Source organism: Saccostrea cucullata, unplaced genomic scaffold (genome assembly GCF_032062105.1).
Source record: "Saccostrea cucullata isolate Sc308-1 unplaced genomic scaffold, CSIRO_AGI_Scuc_v1 ctg4948, whole genome shotgun sequence".
Taxonomy (NCBI): Eukaryota; Metazoa; Mollusca; class Bivalvia; order Ostreida; family Ostreidae; genus Saccostrea; species Saccostrea cuccullata.
In genome coordinates, this window is record NW_026930771.1 from 1 (window position 1) to 24,298 (window position 24,298).

A 24,298-nucleotide genomic window follows, 5' to 3' on the forward strand; every position below is an offset into this window, starting at 1 on the left:
ACTTTATAGTCACACTGATAAGAACTATCAGGAATTTATTTATATATATTAAGTATGTATAATGTATGATTATAAATATAAAACAGAAACGATGACAATCTTTAAGTATGTATAATGTATGATTATAAATATGAAACAGAAACGATGACAATCTTTATTCTTACCTCTCCTTCTCCACACTTTTGTATAGAATGACAGTGTCTAGGGGAGACAACTCCGGAACAACTCAAACAATAGAGTCCATCTAGATAAAAATTATTCAATTTCTGTCATGAAATAAATGATCTTTTTTCACAATATATCTACGAGAGAAGCTGCAATGCTCTAATAAGTATACGAAGTATAATTTAAAATGTGTTATACATGGAGTAGATGTATACAGATGTACATACCAATCTCTCCTACTGCAGTTGCAAAAATTACTATAAAGAAAATATTGAAAATCTTGAATGATGTAAAACAAATGCAAATTACAGCAAAAAGGCTTGTAAACTTTTTATATTATAACCAAAACACATACCTAAACTTAAGAGCATTTTAGCACTTCATTTACCTGTTTCCTGTGTCAAGATAAAGAGTTTCGAACTATAAAAAGGACAATCACATAAGAACTGATAATATATAGGTAAATATTTGGAATTACTTATTCGTAATTTATCTGTAATTTGCAATTTGATACCGAAATTAAGATTAAAAATTTTTCGTCTTAATCTAGGTAAATTATTTTCAAAATCAGTTCATTACGAGGGGTGATCAAAAGTTCTTGAATTAATTATATGATTTTCGTAAAAGAAATGATATAGCGTTTCAGTGTTGAAATATTTTCAAAGAAGTCCTCTCCTATTTCAATGGGCATCTGCAACCGTTCTTCTCATGCGCGGATACCATGATATAGGCGGTCACGTGATAAGCTTCTTAGCGTTCTGTCACAGAAGTTAAAAAGATTTTTCCGACTCTTATATTGCTTACCATGCAAGTTATATTTTTTTTACAACAAATACAGTCCATTTGTCAGAAATGTCCACAGCATGGCAATTGAATGGGTAGATAATTATATCTATTTCCAGAATGAGCATGGGATCATCTAAAACCAAGTCCTCTGTCTTTGGAGCGTCGTTTATTCATTGTATGGATTAGTATAGGTGCCTTCCTTTCATCATATCTTATTTGTTTCAAGTCTAAAGGAAACGATATTTTAGGTCTTCAATAGTTATATTATTTTAAAAATATTCAATTATTTTCAAACTGTAGGTTGACGATCTTTCCATATAAAATTGTTTAACAAAGAACACGTCTCTTCCCCAGCATGGTTTCACTGGACGACAGAACAAACATCAGATCTTAAAATCTTCCTTCCTTCACTTAAACAATCAATCCAATTAATGGCCCTAAACTTCTGGCAAGCATTTTGTCTTCATATTCCATGTACAAATTATTATAAACCTCTGCAAAGGAATATCCAAGATATACGTTTGAATTTACAGCCGTTTTTTTTCTGGAATACGAATAAGTTAACGATTTTTTGTCACAAGTGACCTACATATGGACATTTTCACATTATGACGTCACAAACGTCACAAACTAAACGCTTCATTACATATGCTTTTTATAAAATATGAGTAGGACTCTATGTGTGCCAAATTTATTTCTGATATGAATCATAGATTTGTAAATATAGAGATAGTTCGCCAACTTTTTGATCACCCCTTGTAGATATTACAGATACTTTGGCTTTTAAACTATTTTCTTAGGTAATCGATAACATCTGGTTGCCTTTCAATCATGCTATTAGAATTACTTTTTATTAAATTTAAATTAAGGTTTTTTTCTTAAAAATCTTTCTTTTTTTAAGACTTTGTTAATGTTTTAATATAAATATTGTTATATAGTGAAAGGAAAAAGATGCGCAAGGTAAAATTTTGTGGTAAAATAATGTTAAATTCAAACAGATTTCAAATTATTTCTATCTAATAAAAATGCAACCAGATCTCATTTAATTTTTACCAATAATTCATGAATTATTGAAACTTATATGACGGTACGCCAAAAAATGAAAATCGAAACTCTCATTATCTCTCATGTTTTCCTCGTGCATCCCTCACATCCTAGATTCTCCTATGCATGGAGTTCATCAGTATGTTTATTCTTCTAATAGAGATGTTTTCAACCCTTCCAACAAGGTATCTTCAGTTCTGGGATGAATGTAACGATTATGAAAGCTAACCGTTATGACAGCAGTTTTGGGGTAATGAGATTGTGATTATACTGGTGGCAGGATTAAACGTCCGATCGTTACTTGGCGCAATTACGTCAGAGTTCGTTAAAAGCCTTTTGAGACCCTCTCTGACGACGGTTAAGATGTTCTATGGTTAAAGATATCTCAACAAACTGCACAACAACCTGTTGTTACCTTTGTCTTTACTTAAGCAATGCAATAGCAAGACCCTCTGGAACTTCCGTCAACCGTACCATAATTGCAAGAAATGCTCATTGTTTGTAAATATCGAAAGACAATGTGTATTACTTAAATACAGCACGTAATGCTAAGAGATATGTTAAAAACATGTCGTCATCAATATGCATGTGTTTTTGGCTTTTTAGCACTTTCCCTACTTGACGTCATACATTTCACGGTTAAACGATTCTAAACACTAATTTTAGTGAGCATTTAGTAGATATCTGTCTGACCTATTTTTTTAAATTTTCGATTATGCAATCACATATTTTTCACATATTTGTTTGCTAGATATTATCTGCTCTTTTGCTGCTTCTTCTCCTTCACTTCTTCTATCTTTTGAATGTGCTATTAAATTTTCCCTTCTAGCTAGGATACCTATTTTATGTTCCCCTCGATTACAAGATCTCCAGAACATCATCATTTATGTCACTATCGTCCATGTTCTTAACCTCCTCGTCATACTTGCCCAAATCACTATTGTCATCTCTGTCTGATTCTGTTGTATTGTGCTCACTCACCAGGCTGGCATATGTTAACCTGCATTTGTCGCAGTGGTCCAAGCGGAAGAATTTACATGATTTATAGCATTCTTGACTTTACACCTTAACCATGTGATTTTAATCGAGACAAATGCTCTTTGGAATAACATCATAGGCACCTATCTTTCAGTAATTTTGTTGTAAATGGAAGTGAGGTCGTGTTTTCAGGCATTTTGACTTTTGCATATCCTATGCCGCCGGCTGTTGTTCCTGGAGGATAGTACCTTCTGTTTATATGATTGAGGAGTTTTAAAAACTCCCAAAGACTGTTATGTAATTTCAATTTTCAATTTATCTATTTAAGCCAACCGGTGCTGGAAATGAAGAACTTACGAGCTTAATACTATCTCATTACATTCTATTTTTTTAACCTAATTTTTTCCCTTCAAGAAAAATGCAAGGAAGCTTTCCAATCCAATTTCAACTCGTACATATTTCCTGATTTAGGAACACATGTATACTAACACGAGCACCACGTTTAAATGAATCTATTGGATAATTATACCCCCGCTTGAAAAGTTGAGGAGGTGTCCTCCACATTTCAATGTTCAACATAGACTGTTTAACGTGGCGGCCCCACCACAGTTTAATTCGTTAGCGCCACAGTTAAAAAATCAGCGCAATATTTCCGCTACAGTTATATCAGCCTTATAATTAAATCATCTTCAAACAGGAAGATAAAATTATCTATTTCAGAGTTGCGGGGTAAGTAGTTGATGCTTGCTTTACGGGTTTTGAATCCCACTGTAGAACATGGAAATCGGTTCTTCTGAAGAGACCGTATAAACCAGAGTCCCGTCTTGCATTAGATGCTGGCACAAAAAGTATCCCTCACTGCTCCATGAATCTTAGTGCTGAATATAGGAAAAAAAATTTGTTCTTCACCTGCTAGTGGTGCGTCCCAAATTTTCGAGAGAGGCATTAAACAACAAAATTAAACACACAGAAAAACATTTTTATCTATTGTTCTTTAGTATACAAGTTAAACAATCATTCCAAAGCCACCGGTCACGGTAGCCTAGTGGTCGGGAGGCCCAAGTTCGGTTCTGGTTCCCGGCGACGCCAAACCTAAGGCGTAAACATAGGTAGTGACTGTCTCTTCGCCAAGCGCTCTGCACTAAAAGTGAAAGTCGCGGGTCTTTCTGATATGACCTTTAAAACGCAGGTCCCATGTCACGGTAGGCGTTGGTACGATTAAAAATAAACCCTTACTGCTCAATGGTCCACGTGACGTGTATAGGTCTAGATTTAAAGCCCCATCACCGGCATACGGTGACGCTTTTAAATGAGTGAAAAATTCTCGAGTGGGGCGTTATACAAAATGCAATCAATAAATCAAAAGAGAAACAAAAACGTTTTATTCAAACATTTGATGATCGATCAAAGAACACTCAGTCTGACAATATAATTTTTTCCTATGAGCAATAGACTGTTGTTAAACAGAGGGTTAACTAAATATTGAATTTAAAGACAATTTTGTGTCTGTGTGTACATTTCTTAAGACCTTAATCAATGTACTCAGTCTTTTTTAAAATACTTTTAAATAAAGTATACTTGTATTAAACAGATAAAGATACATGCATACATTACTTAGTTTGAATGAAAACAAATACCGGTATGTTTATATATTTTTTTTTACTTTTGTTCTTTTAAGAGGTTTTCTATTTACAATTTGTACGAAGAGTAATTAATTAATGAAGACTTCCTTTTTCTTGAAAAAAAAGCAACTGTAATTCGAAATATTTGTTATATATTTGGATGCTACGTTCGCGTTATCATAAGAATGGATGAATTAATATTTGGAGAGTTAATAATACTAACGTAATAACTATCTGATTTTGGACCATTCAGAAAAATATAGTAACAGTTGTTAAACCACCACCCTCCTTTGTGAGCTGATGCACAGTTAGTGGAACTCAAATCGTTGTCTCTATCGTATGTTGTGAATGGCATTCCATCCATTGAACCGGCAGAATTCGCAGATTTATTGGTACTTCGATCGCCTGAAAAATCGCAAAGTATAAAATAGCAAAAACTAATACATGAATAAATATCCGGTAATTTTAATTGTGACTACATATCGTTCATTTACCAGCAGTTCCAGAGGCCTGTCCTAGAGTAATGGTGTATTTATGGGCTTCAGATGCAATTTTCATGTTGTCAAATTTTTCATACCATGAGCCGCCTTTAATACTTGTAACACCGATATAAAATAGTGTTCGGTGTGGTGTTGTCAAAAGATGAAGGATCTCGTTTCCTGAAGCAAAAAAGGAACACATTGCGAATGGAAATCAGTGATATGATAGACTGTAGTTAATTATTATGTAACAAAGAAACACATAACAAATACCGAGTCGTGTTGTAAAGAATTTAAATGTAAATTAAAAGTTTTAATTCAAAGTTAAATAAATCATCAAAAATATATTGCTTTGGCCAATGATGTTTCAGGGCCGATTTACGACTAAAATTCGCCGTCTGCCCCATTCCCTAAATAAATTGGGAGATTATAAACAAGAGGCCCACGGGCCTTATAGGTCACCTGAGTATTGTACAACAACTTTCAAACAATTAAATTTGGTTCGTGTTTTAAACCAGAGGCCATGAAATTCACAATTCACAATTTTGAAAGAGGCACCATTGCTTATCATATTTAAAGACTTAGCATGGTTACTCTATCTGTAATACGTATTATCCAGAGGAAGATCAGAGTAACACAAGAGAAAATGCACTCCCACATTATAACCAGCTGTGCACCTCATCCAAAAGGAACCACTGAACCTGGGGCCACATATTTCAAAATTGTGCAAATTTTATCACAAATTATTATTTTCAGACTTTGTACCCCTCACCCTCATCCCCGACCCAGGGGGGGGGGGGCATATAAAAAACACTTTGCTACATGCAACTTTCTTCATCATAAATATATATACTTGGATCATTTGCATGAAACACAGGAGCAAAGGAAAGATTTTCAAAGAATTAATGCATTTTCACTATAAAACCAATAGAGCCCCGCCCTAACACCAGAACCCCTGACCTTGGGGTAATAAAATTCACAATTTTTGAAGAAGCACTCTTGCTCATCATAACCATATGCTTGGATAGTTTATTTAATACCCAGGAGCAAAGAAGAAGATTTGCAAAGAATTAATGCATTTTCACTATATAATCAATAGGGCCCCAACCCTAAGACCAGAACCCCTGACCCTGGGGCCACAAAATTCACAATTCTAAAAAAGGCACTCTTGATCAACATTACTATGTACTTAGTAAGTTTATCTAATACCCAGAAGTAGAGAAGAAGATTTTCAAATAATAAATGCATTTTCACTATATAACCAATAGAACCCCGCCCTAACATCAGAACCCCTGACCCCGGGGTCATAAAATTCACAATTTTGGTAGAGACACTCTTGCTTATCATAGCTTTGTGCTTGGTTAGTTTATTTAAAACCCAGGAGCAGAGAAGAAGATTTTCAAAGAATTAACCCATTTTCACTATATTCTATATATATAATCTATATAGCCCCGCCCTAGCTCTAGAACCCCTAACCCTGGGCATGAATTTCACAATTTTGGTAGAGGACTCAATGATCATTACATTCATGCCAACAGTTTGCCTGCTTGATGTCCAGGAGTAAAGAATAAGATTTTTAAAGATTGCAAAAATTTTAATGGTTGTGACCCCACCCCTTAGGCCCAAGGGGGGCAGGGACCATAAAATTCACAATTTTTGTTCCCCTTCACCCATAGATGCTGTATACCAAATTTGGTTGAAATTGGTTCAGCGATTTCAGAGAAGAAGCTAAAAATGTTCAACTGTTAATACACGACGCACGACGCACGACACACGACGACGGACGAAAACGGATAGTAATAGGTCACCTGAGTTACTCAGGTGACCCAATAAAAAGGAACATAGCATGATTTACATGTAAAAAGACTGAATAAAAATCATTTCATTAAACAACCTCTGATGCACTTAAAATTCTAGAGAATCGGCTTTAATAAAGATAATCATGTGCATTCAAAAAGTGCCACTTGATGATAAGATGCTTAATTTTTTGTCAGACAATTAAAAGATGCGGTATAGTACAGTGAAAATTACATTAATAGTGACAGGGTGTAATGCACTTTAATAAAATTTTAATCAGTACCTCATTTTTTCCTATCAAAACTTACCAAGCCAGAATTCGCTAGAGACATTACCAAATCCATTCTTATATTTCTCCCAGTTCCTGTTAAAATTCTCAGTCCAAGGGTACCGCCATTGAAACACCTGCAAACAACTGAGGATCACTTAATGTGCAAGAAAATAAATCAGCATGAAAATAAAATATACCGGTAACTGAAAGCTTCCAATATAAAGAGAATTTCAGAGCACACTCTGCCATTAAGTCAAGATTTTTAAGAGATTTTTTATCAAGTGATTTGAAAATCTTATATTAGGAATGAAAGAAATTCTTTTAAAAACACTCAACTTCTACATTAAATTTAAACTATCGATTTCTTTTTGCACATGTTTAAAGATTTTCTGTATTAAATTATCAGACTTATCATGAAAGTTAGAAAAAAATTAGAAAAATATAGTTAACAAAATTACCGTCCAGCCTCTAAGTTCTACATCCATATTACAGAGGACGTCTACTGACTTCCCACTGGAACCCCAAGGATAAATTTGGTATATGCCCGTGGTATTATTACCATTATGAAAGATTTCCCAGCAATCAAACGGAGAGGGATCTAAAAAATTAATACAAATGCACCAATTAAAATCAGTGAAAGACATATTGATACAAATCCGCTAGGCGTGAAAAATGAAAGCAAAATAATAAATTTTCTCATGCTGCTGGTGAAATTTATTTGAAGCTTATAGATCAAGTTATTATTGTGAAAATCAAATATCAATATGTCGGTGACGGTAACAACACTTATTGAAAGACTTCACAGGTACCAAAAAATGTCTTTGACCAACGAATGATTTTTGCTAAACTAAAATACTCCATTGTATACATGTACGGAAATAATATTTACGTACATCCTGGTTATGATAAGGGTCATTTTCGTTGTCATATACCATAAAATATTATTTTGTATAAAATTAAATTAAGTCTTAAGCGAATACCATGGAGTGAATTTTATCTTTAAAATATTTTTAAAATCTTGTTGCGGTTGGGCAATATGAAAAAAACACACAAACATCTTAAACAGAGTAAGTGACTTACAATTCGTAGACAATTATAAGAGTGTTGCATTCACCAATAAAGACAGCAACATAAGGCATCGGTTTTATCTCTTGCTTTTGTTAGCTGGTTTGTTACATTGTACATTTTTTTACTTTTCAAAATATCTAGAAAAGTATATATTTATGTTGGAAAATGTTCCATACTAACGTTACACACAAGCTTTTTGCGGGTTTAATTTTCCAATAATTAAATGCAAACTAGCTTGCCATCCAGTGACAAGTGTTATGCGTATAAGATTATTGAGCTCAAGTATTTAAAAAATATACTGTATATGAAAAAAGGATTATGACAAATAAAAATTAAGCTCAATAGTGCACTGAAACAGTATATAATTAGAACAGTGCAAGCACCACCCACTGAAACAGAAAGGTGGGATCAGGTGCCATGCAGAAGAATACATCCTCTATTGAGCGGTCAGACCCACTGTGTGCGTCATGTCATGAAGCAAGAAAAATCTTTTAAGATAAAACGAAATTTCTTATCCCTTGGTACTGCACTATGATTCAGATTTATAGCCTTTAAAATTTTACAGGAAAAAACTTACATTTTAAAAGAAATTAAAATTTCTCTGATGACCAAGGAATAGTTTTTTGTCAAATCGTACAATTTGTTATGATCGTAAGTAACACAATTTGTCACTAAAGTACTTCATATATAAGACTTAAAAATAATCGAAGGAAAAGTTTGTTTTATAAAAAAAAAAAACAACCAAATAAATCATATAATTTTTCAAAAATTGAAAAAAATATATATTCCTAAGTTCTAGTATTGTGGTGACGAAAAGGCATTTTTCTATTTTTTTTTTACAGAAAGTCAATGTAAAAGGAAAATAACAAAGTTGATATAACATATTATTTTTATGTTAAATGAAATGATAGCGAAAAAGAACTTAACATGTACGAGGGTGGTCCCAAAAAGTCGTAGACAATGTTTTAACTTTGTTAATATTCAACCAATTCTAAGCAAATTTTCATAGACATAATTTATATTCAATTTTCTTTAAAATTGTGGTTTAAAATGTAAATATATATTTTTTATATTTATAATATTGGGACCATTATATGAAGTCTGATATGATCTGTCGGCACACGAACAAAATTTGGAATAATTTAAGCATATAACTATTGTACTTGCTTTCATTCATTGGTACTATGTAAAACGTTGAACTCAAATTTAATTCAGTGAAACCAGAATTCAAATCTGAATAACATGTCAAATTTTCATACAAATATCCTTAAAACAGACGATTGATGTCATGATTTTAACAGAAATTGTAGGAATTGAGCTTGATGAAAATGACGTCGTCCAATGCGTAACTGGCGCACGGGATGTACATTGTTTTGGATATGGTTTGTATACCTCAGAGATGGGACAAAAACAGTACATGTGACAATACAAAGAAGGGACGTCCAGGCCGATGAAAGGCGTAAAAACAATGTGTATTTTCTGCTGCCTTCATTTAAGGTGATCCTTTCGACTACACTATGACTGAAATTTGAATCTGCTAACAAAACGAAATAAGAAAAAAAAAGAAACGGACGGTAGTGAATACAAATAGGTTTGGCACTTTTAATATTTTTGGATGTTAAGAGACGCCTGTGAAGCTGAATAAGAGATCATGGCGTTATAAGAGAGGTAAATTACGCTTGCTTTCGTATGTCGATGAACAATCATACTTCTTCATAATTTTCTTATTAAATGTGATATCATAAAAATTTAAATGCATGATCATACCATTTTACATTTTGCTATGACAAGATAAGGACTTGAATTTGGCAAATAGAAACTAAATTGTTTCCCTGTCTATTCTGTTTTGTTTTGTTTTTCAGAGTTAAGAAATTGTTTGATAATATTGGGACTTACTAAAAAGGTTTTGACGCTAAAAAGAAAGAATTTGTTATGGTTCTTTTGTCTAGTTTGAAGAGACATTTTGAAATATCAATAAAGTAGGGGCTAATTAAAAATAAAATCGAGCTATCTTTGCAATAATTGATTCTTTCAGATGTTACCGGTAAGTAGTAATGAAATTTCACAGAAACAGTTTTCTTAAAGATTCCATTATATTTTTTTAGTTAATTTCTTCAAAAACAAGCAGTACCTCGTCATATGTCTGCAAAATATATTTTTGGACTGTAAGACCAAAGTAAATAGTAAAAGTAATCCCAAAGGGGACAGAAGAAGACCATAGGCGAAATAGATAATTATGAACAGCTACTGTACATTGTTTTATACGAAGGTGATTATGGGCTATAGACGTCACACAATGTTTCTGAAATATCTGCAGTTTTAAATTAAAAAAGAGACCAGAAATTACTTTATTGATTTTTATGCTGGATCAGAAATATGAGTGTATGAATGTTTATACTGAATGAATAAGGTAACCATAACTCTATAGTATCAAACACTGAGGTTGAAATGTTGTAAAATGAAAACTTACATTACTTACTGCATCATAAGTGATTTCAAGATATGTCCGATTAAAGCAACCAAACTTTTATAAATTTACAAAATTTTGATATATAATTTTGATAACTTTTTTGTCTTTCTTAATGTGTAAAATGTTGTCTGATTGATTTGTATTTTTTTTGCAAGAACTCCGAGTAACTTTTGAACGACATACTAATTTTAATATTAATAAACATACACTTCAGTGTTGTAGTAGTTGAAGGCGTTGTGGTTGGAGTTGTTGACATAGTAGTTGTTGTTGTCAATGTCAATGTCGTTGATGGAAAAGAGTCGATACCTTAAATAATATAGCAGTTACAATTATTGGAGTAAATATTCCTAACATTTCTGTTCAGGCGATGATTACTTTACTTTAAGGTGGTGGTAAAATGTATCTGATGAAATGAGACGTCAAGTGAGCAAAACAAATTCATACATCCTAGGTTACAAAGATCAGAGTCACAACACTTCAGACAACGTTCAACTGATCTCTTTCCAAAGATGTTTGGGCTTCCACTGTCACATATCTGGAAAAGAAAGACTTTTACTGATACATTGGTAAATTCAGAACTTATAATACCTGTAAAATTAGTTCGGTAGTAGATTATCTTAACGATATGAAATCATTGTCAACTGGTTTTCATACTTTATTGTACTAATCAGGGAAAAAACTTTTCATCATTAATTTTATAATTTGCAATTTCAGGAGCAATTTTTCAAATTTTGATGAAATATTCCAACAAATAGATCAGATACGTTTTGTTTAAGATTATATTAAAAGCGTACATATTAATTTGTTTTCCAAGTTTTAATTTCAGGGATATGACACATAAGAAGATATTCTGTTAAAAGATTGAAAAGGATATTTAAATATCGCAAACAATTACATATTTTAGACGAAATGACCGATTTCCTTGAGTATCAATCTATGTTTCAAAATCGAACTGCTGTGATTGCTAGATTTTTTGTTTTTAATAAAACATGTTAGATAATCTGCAAATGTAAGGGTGAGTATCAGAATTGAATACAATTTTATTGTACATTGATATTGTGAGTACGGGGAGGCAAAATGAAAAAAAAATAGAAAGAATGTCAGACTTAGAGATATAACATATATGTAAAATATAAAGACATGAATTGATATATAGGTCGTTATTCACAGAAAAAGGCAATGTACATGTGTCGGAAAACAGTTTCAAACTTTAAAAAAAAATAAGATGTGTCTATGAAACACTTTTGTCCCGTGTGGCAGCTTATGACAAGAATTTAATATTTTCTTACATTCATCTCAACTTCTAAAGTCAAAGGCAAAAGTGTTGATACCTGATACCAAAAGGAAGGTCTTGTTACAAGGAAATCACCTGTAAAATATTAAAGCCCTACTTCTAACTGTTCAAAAGGTATAGCTAAGGTCAATGTTTAAAAAGTGGACAAAACTCTAAGGTCAGGGTGAAGAGGTCAAAATATTTATACACACTGAAGATCTTGTCACAATTAATACACAAGTGACGAATGAAAGCCCTAGTTCCAACTATGCATTAATGATGATCAAGGTTAAAGTGCTGTATTTTTTGTAAAAGTAAGTCAATCTCCGAGGTCAAGGTCAAGAAGTTAAATTTGATGGAATCCAAAAGGAATACATCTGGGAAATATGAAAGCCATAGGTCTACTCAATCAAAAATGATGGGCAAGGATAAAGTTTTTGCGGACAAACAAACGAACGGACAGATAGACAGATAAATTGTTTGATGGACAGATTTAAAACTATATACCCTTGAAACTTTGTTAACAGGGGAAATACGATATAAATACATAAAAAGTGATTATTTTAAACTGTGAAAGCCCCCAACTGATTTAGTTTTGCATACCCCCTTGATACTCACATGCTTTTGGGAGCAGGATTGCACAAAAATTGAGTCGCCAAATTCCACCTCTTCCCGGAGATGGCATATCTTTGTAAAACAAAATTTACTTGAAAATATATTTTGCTTTTTTTTTTAAATTTAATCATTTGATTTAATTTCTTTGATTTTCGCTGCACCTGATAATTATTAAACATGTTTATTTTCATAACTTTCCATCCTTCTGAATGTTAATCCATTATATAAACACAAATAAGATAAACACACATAAATAAACAAAATAGTTTGAAATTTCTTCAGATAATATTACGCTAAAAATTGTATATCTTATGGTGAAGCCTACTATACTATAATTACCAAAATTAAAATCATTTTCATGGGTAAAACTCTTCATGGTATTATTTTACGAGTATGACGTAACCTTTTACAAGGATATGTATAATATGTTTGTAATCCTTTCGAATATGATAAAAAAAAATTAGGAACAAATCTGCTACAAATTTATCAGAAACAATCATTGCATATAATTCCTACCTTTTTACAAAATTATTATTTTGTTAATAAGGTAAAACATATTTATTTAAAATAATGACACTATGCATTTTTTCTGCCTACATTTATATCCTGGTGCCGTGTATATTGTAAGAAATAAATATCACTTTGTTTTCAAATGTTTTATATGCAGGTTATACCTATGAAAAATTAATGACCCTCTCCTTGTCATGAAAGCTATGATTTTAAATAATTATGACGTCTCAATCATTGAAATTTAACCTTGGTGTAAATAGAAAGGTCGGCCGCATTGTTCTACATGTATATACATCACACATTGCCCCCTTAAGTTTTAATATGATTCTTGAATAGAATTGTTCAATATTTCATGATTGCTTATTTAACTTGATTGATGATTCACTTGTTGCTTCTTCCTGTTATAAAAAGAATCATAAGTGTCAAATACCTCATTTTCATCACAAACTTTTACAGAACTACATGTGACAGGGTCTACAGATTGTGGACAGTTGAAACACAATGGACCTCTTTTACTTGGATAATCTATGGTAAGAGAAAAATAATTTTTTCATTAATACTAGTAATTATGCTTTCTTGCATCGTTACAAAGTATTCAGTGGAATATATGGAGATAACGAACAGTATTCAATCCGAAAGTCCATTAATCAATACAAAATAGGACCTCCGAAACGTCAGACGTGGGATCAGACGCACCAGTATTAAAACAATTGACAGAATGTCTACTTGTATTAATATCAACACCTAAACAACTGTCTTACAGATATAAATATTCAACTGATACTATACATCGCTTATTTTGACTATTTAAATGTTACACTTTGATTTGCATTTCACGTAAGCTCTCAGAAATGGGGATCCTAATTGGTTTGCTAATAAAAAAATCAATTCTAATCTTTTAAGCAGAATTTGTTTTTTTATAATGTCATCTGAGTCAGACACATCTGTTGCATATTTGAAGACATTAATGGTCCTCTAAAAACAAGCGTTATGATAAACGTGAATTATTGACAAGTTGATGAAACAAAAATGTCAGCAGTCTCGTTTAAACATAATTATCACTTAGTACGTCCTGTAGTCGATATAATTACCTATTCAGGAAGTAAAATTTTAGTCAAATACTGGCTGACTTTTCATACTTTTTGTTAGTTCACTATTTATTCACTGAATTAAATAAGAATTTTTCCGTTAATTCCTGATCACAACAAGGAGCTCACGGCGAGTGTGAGAGGCCAGAGGGGGATGTTCACTCTTCCATGGCAACTGATTCAACCTCTGATGATTTTTGATGTCAGTTTTTGCTCTGATCCAATATCGTATTGTTTAATAGACTTTTGAACTTGAATACTGTTTGTTATCGACATAATTTTCATATTGTCGATGATTCGGTTGAATTAAACAGTGTGTAACAAACCTAATCCCCCACATCCTTTATGATTACAGGCATCAGAGGTACAGCATTCTATACACTGTTCAGTGTGGGCATAGGCAGGGTTGTGGCTCCTTAACGCTCCAGGTAACTTCCGTTTAGAACAGATCTAGGATATAAATAAGAATATAATTAAACTTATTGTAAGAGTTTTCTTTTTTCAATGTAAAATTTAAAGAATGTTTCCAAAATATTTCCTCCAATGTAACCATAATTCTTTTTTATGTTCTGAAAATACCTAACGTACTTGCTAGGATTAAAATATTTTTAAATTCTTAACTAAACTTAAACAATTTTACTTATGAATTGTTACCTATTGCATTCAAAAATCTATACATTTACATTTATGATGTAAAGAAAGAAAAGGAGAGAAAATTTTGCAACAGACTAATTAAACTATAAAACTAACCAATTAAAAAAATCATGATATAAAAAAAATGAAACAATATGGACTTATAGCCTAGAAGTCGTTACGTCATTTTTCACCAGCAAAAGAGAGTTCTGTGTTTTTCCCTCTTTTTTAACTAGCCTTTAACTTTAAACTGAAACATGTTTCCAGTTGATACACTTTCTAACTTTTACTTACTGATGGGGTGTGACATCCCGTGTCATATAGAACTTCTCCATTAATTCCTGTGTACCTCTGGGTAAAGCATACCTACAAGAGGATTACTTCTATATCTCTGACTTTAAAGTCAAAATTTACTACATAAATGTTTCTAGAAAATGCAGGCAAATTGTTCATCAAAATTGTTAAGTAGTTTTTACTCATTGTTTCATAAAGAAAAAATAACAAAATATTGCGCAAGATATCAATATTTATCTGTTACTCGAAGTACCGGTATTTAAAATGTTAATTTTTATACCCCCGCTTGAAAAGCGGGAGGGTAAACAGTAATCAGTATGACCGTCCGTCCGTCTGTTACGCTTTAGGGTACCAATCTATTATCCACAACTCCTCTTATACATGTACCACTGAATAAAATTTGATGAAACTTTCACAGAATTTTTACTACATATTGTCAATGTGCACCTCCAATTTCACTTTCTGATCCCACACATTTTCTGTGTTTCCCAAGCCAAACATGGAGACTGCCATTATATTCATACAGGAGATAAGGGTATCTTTAGTGCGCTCTCAAATGAACAATATCCGATAAAGAGTTTCTTTATAGACAGATTTTCACGAAACTTTTAGAAAGTGCAGCTTTAATGCATTTAATAAAACTTCAAAGAATATTTGGAAAAAAAAAATCTGGGACTGGTTGCAGTTTCCTACTGGTAGGGAACAAACCCTTTTAATTAGCTGTGGAAGAGTCCTTCATCAGAAGTGATATTTTCGGAATGAGATATTAGAAACCGCTTTCGTTTTCATTGTAGGCCATAGTGGACTATTGAGAGAAGAGACTTTTACAAGACTTTTACAATCGATTGGTCAGAAAACTAGAGGTACTGTGAGCAATGAGCTCACTAAATGATACCCCCAACCTCCCATATGATTATAATGGCAAAGTCCATGTTTTGCAGTGTCTGGGAAACCGAAAATATGTGTCGGATCGAAAAATAAAAGAGGAGGTGCACAATGACAATGTAATAAAGATTTTATGAAAGTTTCATTAAATTTCACTCAGTGGGTATAAGAGGAGTTGCGGATAAGAAATGGATACCCAAAGCGTAACAGACGCACGAACGGATGGACGGACAGACGGACGGACATACCGATTACAGTATACCCTACCACTTTTCAAGCGGGGGGTAAGGATATACGGAATCTCTTTTGCAATATAAACATTTACCTTAAAAGAAAGAAAAACGATACTAATGGGCCATTTTAAATCCAATATTACGTTGTTTAGAAAGGTAACGGCAACAACCTTACCCCCACCCTTCCCACTTTGTCCAACTCCTGCAAAATTAATATTTTCCGTTTTGAATGTTTCCTTATTTGATTGATTTCTTTAAAAATGAAAATTAAAGAAAATTCTATCTTTTACAATATACTAGAAGGTATTTTAAGTAATTGTTTTAAAGCCCCAACAATATTTTGCATTGGTATGTCATGTAAGAGTCCCTAAAACCATAGCTATAACCACTATTGATATTTTTCTTATCTATTATCAAAACCGTACTTAACGTTCAGAAATGTCAAAGAAAGTCGTCAGCATTAAAGGTCATTGCTTCTTGCTAAAGTACAATATGACCAATTTTACTGCAAGATTGCCCCGAGTTCTGTGTAAAGTATTAATTGTCCAGATCTTTATAAGCAATTCATCCGTTTGAATAGATGGTGGAAAGGGGATAATTCTACCACTGCGTACAGGGAAAACAAAAATATAATTAATTAGTTTACCTTTCCTTGATCACATTTTTGTATAGTATGACAATGTCGTGGAGAGATAACAGCTGTACAGCTCAAACAATGCAGCGCGTCTGAAAGAAAATAAGAGATACATTGTATATTTTTCCAGATAATCTACATGTATCCAATAATGTCAATTCAATAACAAATTTAAAATGGCACTATATTTTCAAATAAAAATTGTTTAAAATAACTTGAGGACACTTCTAATGCATGCATCTATCTATAATTTTTTAACAAAAAAAATTATTATCTCTCTTTCATCCTTGTCTTAATATGACCCACGAACGTGTACAGTTTACAGAATAAAAACCAACATGTATGAACACCCTTAATTGTTGCTCCAACAAACATTTTTAAATCTTAAAGAGGATAACAACCAACCTCATTACAAAATTTCAAATTTCTTTTAGTTTTAATGTTTATTTTATAAAGACATTATCAAAAAGCATTAGTACAAGTAAATTGTAAAACTCATGTAAATAAGTAGTAAAATACAAGGGAACACATATCTACCCTTTCAATTTTTTCGGCTCAGAAAGCCAATTTTGTAATTACAAATTACTTTCTTGTACGAGTAGTCGAGTACATTAGAATTTTTACAACTGTTATCTGAAAATATTACGTTGTAGCTATTATGACATACCGACTTCGTCGATTCTTGTTATCACAAAGATAACTGAAAATAAAATAAATGCAGATGGTATATATCGCACGCACTATCATAAAAAATGATACGGTAACAGTCACTTTAAACAGGAAAAGAAAGATAATTATTTCTGAAACATATAAAAAGATTATTCGTACCTAAACATACGCTAAGGATAGTCATTTAAATCCGGGAAACACTTAAACTATTCTGTGAAAAACTAATGACTCTAAAGTGTGCAATCTGTCAACCTTACAGCTGATAGCATATCTTTATCTCTTACTTTACTACGTGTCTGACATTTCAGGAATATGGGACTTCTACATGGAGAAGGATATGGAGATATGATTCTGTGAATTAACCTGGCTTGAAACTCAGTTTCAAAGATTTAATATTTACAAATATTATACTTTCAAGTAAATTGGTTTAATCTGATTTCCTATACGTTCATTTACTATAAACAAGTACGATGGCAACATGCGTTTTGTCGAATCCAAGAACCGAACTGTTTACCCGAGGCCGTTTGGTGATTGTACGATACAGGCGCGTTATGAGTTCAAAGCCGCCGTGACGAAAGCACTTCATTTATATATTGGCGAGCTTTCATTAGCTGCACCGATTTAAAAAGTATTTTAAGGTTTATAATACAAGGAAAGTATGTTATGTTGAATTATAAATTGTTCAAATGTTCATTTACCAGCGGTTAGAGATGCTTTGTCGAATACTATTTAATATTTTTTGTCTTCAGAAGCTATTTTAATATTGTCAAATCTTTCATACCAGGAATTTACATTGAAGCTTTTTATAAGAATATGAAAAAAAATTCGGCGTAGTGTTGTTAAAAGATGAACGACCTCGTTTTAAAATTATTTTCAAGAATATGTTAAGCTTTAAATTAAGTTTATCAAAATTAAAATATCGTCAAGATCCCTCAGGATTTGATTAAAATCTGAGTTTTGTAAAGTTATTTGCAGTAGAAAAGAAGTACAATAAGCGCAGCTGGTCAGGTTTCGCTTAAGGTCATACGCAGCGGAGTTTGCACTTCATTGAATTGGGTTTTTCCCTGGAGTTGAAGATTTCCCCGTAATGAAAGACCTGTGCGCAATATTTTCAATGTCTATATATGGATTTATACACCTATTCTAAAGCAGTTTTTGTTGTAAAAAAATCTGGAATTTATGTTTTGTAATTTTTGTACATTTATCTTTGAATAATGCTTTTTTTTAAAAAAAATTTAATATCTTTTTAAAACCCCTGGTGAGGCATTCTGATTTTTTGTCGAAGAACATGTAAAGGTATTATGAGTTGAAATTTAGAATATCTTTAGAAAATTATCAGTAGGTAAGGTACCTTGCGTATGTCCTTAAGTAAACAGTATTTATTCTTTAAAATTCACTGTAACATTTTGATTTAAAGAGAGCCAACAAACAGCAATCATGCTCAAATACATATATTACTAAATTGTTGCATGGAGTTTGCTGCTTATAGATAATTGATCAATTCTTACCTATCACAGGTGATTATATCAAAATATTTTATTTTCAAGTAATTTAGCTGAATCTGATCCGTCGAGAAACATTTGTTAAAAAGCACTAATACCCACTGAATAATGGAGTTATTCCCTCCAACGTAGTAACAGTCGACATTGCTTGAAAACGGGTGATCAGAAAAATGTTGACTGCACAAAATTTATGCAAGCACGCAAGGTTCATTTTCATATGCTTTTGTTTAAAAAATTGAGTATAAAATAATAAACATTGCATGAAGCTGAGCGTAAAATTGAAAATTTTCACTCCCCTAGAAAACCATTGTCAACCCAAGCAGCGTCTCAGTTGACAATAGTTTTCTTGGGGTTAAAATTTTCAATGCTACATCCACTACATGCATGCAATAAATACATAGAGGTCGCTTTTATCTTACAGTGAGGTTATTGACTGGTATTTTGTACTAAAACATGTGCTTTAATTTGAAGTGCATATGTACATGTAGTATTGGCAAAGGGACTTCTGTGTTTCTTATAATTACTCAGAATTATTTTTTATGTTATAACCAGTATGAGTAAATGTCTTTTACATGATAACTTAGGGCCAAAAGACGTCTACACCTGTCATATCCAGTCCTTGTTGAAATTAGACTAGAAAACTCATAAAATATATTTCTCTTTTAAAATGTTCCTTTTCTGCTTTTTCCTACTATTTAACAAATAAAACCATTTACAATTCAATGTAAAGGTAAGTAAAAACTTCACTGAGTGTTTAATTAACAATCAGCATTGATTTCATTTAATTCAATTTATTTATTTATTTCATTTCGTGTTCAAAAGCTTATCATCCATCTGATGTTTAAAAAAAATCAAAAAAAAAATCATGTAAACGTTACACAAAATTGGGAATATAGAGACTTATAGAGGAAATGTAAGTTTTTGCCACAAGGCTCGTCGTTCCAATCGTCATGTAAGCGTTTGACACAACTGAGCATATAGTGACTTTTCACAGAGGAAATCAAAGTTCATGCCACATGGCGCGTCGTTCCAATCGCCAGCAGGTAACAGATTAACACAGTCTTCAAAGCTTGCAAATTCTGGTCTAGCTATACTTGGTTGTTGTGGGTTCCAGTTTGTGAACTGGAATGTTCTGTTTGAATGACTCCACTTATAAACACCCTCCTCTTCAATGTCTGACCCCCCTGTCCAAACCATGCAACTAACATCGTAGGTTTTACATGAGTCTACAATAAATTGATAAAAAGATAAATTAATACAAGGAAAAATACAAGATAACGCGTTAATTTAAATGAAACCTCATCCCATCTCTTGTGTATTTGGTCTGCTCCACATGTGTATTGCTTGAATGAATTTTGAGTCGGAATCTTTATAATTTAATCCGATTCTAACTTACTATATGTTGTTTTAAAGGGAGAGGAAATGCATGCGAAGTAAAAAAAAACTTGTAGTATTTCATTTATGATCCATGCAATGACCTTGTCAGCAAATACAATCTATACATGTTATTAAGTCAAATGAGGAATAGGGTTTTTTTTTATTTATTATTGTTGAAACATTACTTTTACACAGAACTGTGAACGGATTTTCCCTTTATTTCCCGATCATGACAAGGAGCACACGGTTTATGTGACCGATCAACAGGGCCGGGGGTTCTCAATCCTTCATGAAAATGGCGCCTGATCCCATCTCTGATGTTTAAGAGGTATATGATTTCTCTCCTTCTAAATTGTTTAGTTCATTTTTTTTTGGGGGGTGGGGGGGTGGGGTGAATACGGTTAGTTATATATTTCATTTACCTTTTTTAAGAAATGTGTTTGTGATCCAGTCCGATTCTAAGCGGTCCTCAATTTCCACTTGATACCCTCCTTCTTTTTCACAAGCAATCTATACCGAACAGTGTCTATGTAAGTAAAACTAATGATTTGTATAGAATCTGATCACATTGTGTGCAATACAAAAAAGTTTAATTTTAAACATAGCATTTAAGGAACATGATCTTTATTAAGTTTTGATAAGCATTGAAAAAATATTGAACCTGTAGAGATAGCGTGAAAACATGAAATTTGCACATTTTGACACTAAGATAAAAGAATAACATCAACGACAATTGTTCGATTATTTTTTTTATATATATATAAATGTACAACACCTTTATGTGAAAAGTCATTTGCACTCAGTTATTAGCAGGAATTGAAATAAAAAGTAGCCTCTTGTCTGTTGAACGTTTTAATACCCTTAATACATTTTTTCTAATGCAAAAGGTCCACATAAATTGTTTTAACATTGATTTGACGAATTAGAAATTTTATTTTCTTCAATTTTATTTTTCAATTCAATTTAATTTTTTTATCATTTTAAAATGCTATACCCAGTATATGATAAGTTTTGTTAAAAAAAATCCTAAAAGTAACCAACATGCAAGCTACATTTTTTTAAATTATAATAAACGAGTTTCAATTTTTGAACATTTACATTTATTTACATGTACAAGGTTATATAAATACTTTTTTAATGTATTCTTTTTCTGCAAAAACCACCTAATACAGCAGCGTAATGAAAGTTTGTGCGTATATATAAAGCAAAGAATAGCCAAACAAAAATCTAGAATTGTAAGTGCAGCAATTAGTTTATCAACTTTTTTTCTACCTGTGCATCCACCCAGTTCATTTTGGTGGAATGGTACTTGTAAGCATGTCCATGATACGGCACCCATTCATCAGAACACATATTTGCTGTGTAAAAGATACGTGCATATAGGTTAAGTACTTGCTTTTTGAGAGCAAATTTGCAACGAAAGAAGAAAAACTAAATATTAAAAGCACATACCTTCTATTTTGTTTCGCCATGTTGATAGTTTCTTTACCTCTGCTTTCAGTTCAGTATTTTCTTTTTCATACGAGTTCAGCTTTGTTTCCATTAATTTCATTTTCCAAAAGATCTCTGATAAACCCTTATCATAATATTCATATTTTTCGTTTATAAGAGACTGGGAATATACCTGGGCAAAACAAAGAGCAAAGAAGGTACACAGCATTTTGAATTCATGTAATTGATAAGCATGAATGGAAGTTAGATTACAAAATAAGGAAATATTTGATTTTTTATTTTACAAAAATATTTTAATTCTATTATTTGTATTTTATAATGTGTTTACCGGAAAAAAATTTTGTTTACGATACATTAACGTATCAAGTTTTTAAATATCCCTTATTTGTTGATTAGATTTCTAAGGAAGCAATAAACCATGATGAAATTGTATCTGGCCTTATCTAAAACATTCAAATGTGATATAATTATGTTAAAGTATTACAATTTTTACTGTAAAAAAAGTATGGTTAGAATATAATTAAGGAAGTGTTTTTGTTTGTTTGTTTGTTCTTTTTTTTTTTTTTTTTTTTTTTTTTTTTTTTGCACTCCTATGCTGTAGCTATACATTTAGTAAACTTTTTTTTCTGTCGTAAACATTGTGCTTACAAAATATTATACAGTTATGGACGCTTTTGGTGTGGAATATGGTTTGTTATTCACCAGAAATATATCAATATTGACCGAGGCGAAGCTTACAAAATATCAGATATTATAGGTCTGACTTAATATTAAATTGTCCAATCAAGTACATCACTAAATAAAGGAAGAGACGCAGATCAAAAATTTAAGAGTTCATCATTTTTTTTTATCTCTTGATAGTGTTCTTTTTCAGAATTCTTTTATGATATTTGATGTTGCCATTTGTTTACAGATACATATCAAAATTGCATTTAAAAGATAGCAGAAGCCCATTGATTTGAAAAAAAAATGTTTTCATTGATGTTTTGCATGCAGATAACATTTTATCTTAATGGCAGGAAAAGGTAAATATATCTGTGTTCATTACATACACGTCTTAATTCCAGCTCCATGTCTCCCCCAGGGATGAACCGTAAAACCTTTGTTATTGAAGATGTCCATACTCCGACAAGTGAATGGTAAGATGAATAGTAATATACAAAGGGGTTATGGGAGTTAGCAGAACTGAGTAGGACGAAATATTTTTCCTTCATTCGTATTTGTAATAAACAAAATGTCAGCAATGTTGCCCACACACGTTTGGTTTGTACAAGTTACATGTTATTACATCATTTTTTGTATATACATGTATGTAAATTGCTCAGATTACAATGCCAGTTAGTAGATAATGATTCAATTTTAAAATCCTATGATGGATGAACACGAGTTTTGTAGTTAATCGATCTTTATTTTTAAGGTCATATACTCAATACAAATTTTCATATACCTGAAATTTATTATCTTTCCCCTCTTATTTTGGACGTTGTCCCTGTTTGCTCTGCCAACCATTTTTTTTTTTGGTCAACCGAGTCACTCAGGTGACCTAAATTGCTATCGGTTTCATCCAGCGTGTTGCGACGTGCGTTGTCCGTCATGCATTAACAAATAAACATTTTAGCTTCTTCTCTGAAACCACTCAACAAATTTCAACCTATTTTGCTACATAGCATCTTTCGGTGAAGAGAAACACAAATTTTATGATTTTATGATCTTATGATGAAGAAGGTGGCCTGTTCTAAAATTGTGCATTTCTTAGCCCCTTGGTCAGGGGCTCTGGTGTTACATGTAAGGCGGGTTTCTGTCGATTATATTGTGAACATGCATTAATTTTTTGAAAATCTTCTCGGGTGGGGGTATTAAACAAACTAACTACATACATAGTTATTATGAGGAAGGCTGCCTCTTCTAAAATTGGGAATTTCATGGCCCCAGGGTCAGAGACTTTACTAATTAGGAGTATTTTACCCTATCTTTGGACTTTCAGTTGGTCGTGACTTTCTCGGTGCTACGTAATGGCGAATGCTAGTAGATTCTCATTGGTTACGAAATTAACAACATAGAAACTTACAATTGTTGTTGATAACGATCAGACGACTTATGCCCCACCTCTGTGCCGTGAGAGAACTTTTAATTGGCTATTTACTACACCAGTTGACATTCGGCCGCATTTCTATCATATGTATATTTCAACGGTGAAAAGAAGCTGTGTAAATTTCAGAAGCTAATTAGGTAACGTCGAGAATGCCACGCCTTACTAAAAGTCCAAACTAAGCGTGTAATTCTTCTATATAGTGAAAATGCATTACTTTTTTTTAAAAAAATACCCTGCTCTGGATATTAAGCAGAAGAACTTCCAATATAGCTATGATTAGCATCAATCCTTTCAAATTTGTGCACTGCAATGCCCTTTGTTCAGGGATGTCGTAGAGGGGGGAGGCTCTGATGATATGCTA

At 32.3% G+C, this 24,298-nt stretch overlaps 2 protein-coding genes and 1 long non-coding RNA gene across 3 annotated transcripts; all 3 read right to left on the reverse strand.

Moving 5' to 3' along the window:
- Positions 1 to 169: 169 nt before the first annotated feature.
- LOC134230040 (uncharacterized) lies at positions 170 to 565 on the reverse strand. The gene is made up of 3 exons (XR_009984271.1): positions 521 to 565; positions 393 to 422; positions 170 to 244 (listed from the first exon to the last, which is right to left on the reverse strand). It is a non-coding gene; the product is annotated as an uncharacterized LOC134230040 (long non-coding RNA).
- A 4,093-nt stretch (positions 566 to 4,658) lies between these two features.
- Positions 4,659 to 17,765, reverse strand: LOC134230036 (tenascin-R-like). The gene is made up of 13 exons (XM_062711808.1): positions 17,674 to 17,765; positions 17,513 to 17,545; positions 16,858 to 16,937; positions 15,094 to 15,165; positions 14,493 to 14,616; positions 13,509 to 13,603; positions 12,572 to 12,640; positions 11,125 to 11,215; positions 10,888 to 10,986; positions 7,601 to 7,740; positions 7,180 to 7,276; positions 5,090 to 5,254; positions 4,659 to 5,000 (listed from the first exon to the last, which is right to left on the reverse strand). Exons 1-13 carry the CDS (start codon positions 17,696 to 17,698, stop codon positions 4,759 to 4,761), a joined length of 1,332 nt encoding a protein of 443 aa, XP_062567792.1. The 5' UTR covers positions 17,699 to 17,765; the 3' UTR covers positions 4,659 to 4,758.
- A 2,070-nt stretch (positions 17,766 to 19,835) lies between these two features.
- LOC134230037 (C-type mannose receptor 2-like) lies at positions 19,836 to 22,032 on the reverse strand. The gene is made up of 4 exons (XM_062711809.1): positions 21,846 to 22,032; positions 21,666 to 21,751; positions 20,816 to 20,903; positions 19,836 to 20,242 (listed from the first exon to the last, which is right to left on the reverse strand). Exons 1-4 carry the CDS (start codon positions 21,943 to 21,945, stop codon positions 19,965 to 19,967), a joined length of 552 nt encoding a protein of 183 aa, XP_062567793.1. The 5' UTR covers positions 21,946 to 22,032; the 3' UTR covers positions 19,836 to 19,964.
- Between the last annotated feature and the right edge of the window lie 2,266 nt (positions 22,033 to 24,298).

Bases quoted from the DNA above. Each gene is read 5' to 3' on its own strand.
- LOC134230037 (XM_062711809.1), bottom strand. From the start codon at position 21,945: ATGAAATTAATGGAAACAAAGCTGAACTCGTATGAAAAAGAAAATACT. The intron at 21,752-21,845 runs GTATGTGCTTTT...TCTTTTACACAG, and splicing joins ATGGCGAAACAAAATAGAAG to CAAATATGTGTTCTGATGAA. The intron at 20,243-20,815 runs GTAAATGAAATA...AATTTATTGTAG, and splicing joins AAACACATTTCTTAAAAAAG to ACTCATGTAAAACCTACGAT.
- LOC134230036 (XM_062711808.1), bottom strand. From the start codon at position 17,698: ATGACTATCCTTAGCGTATGTTTAG. The intron at 10,987-11,124 runs GTATGAATTTGT...ATATTATTTAAG, and splicing joins TGATCTTTGTAACCTAGGAT to GTATCGACTCTTTTCCATCA. The intron at 5,255-7,179 runs GTAAGTTTTGAT...TTTTTGCTTCAG, and splicing joins CTCTAGCGAATTCTGGCTTG to GAAACGAGATCCTTCATCTT.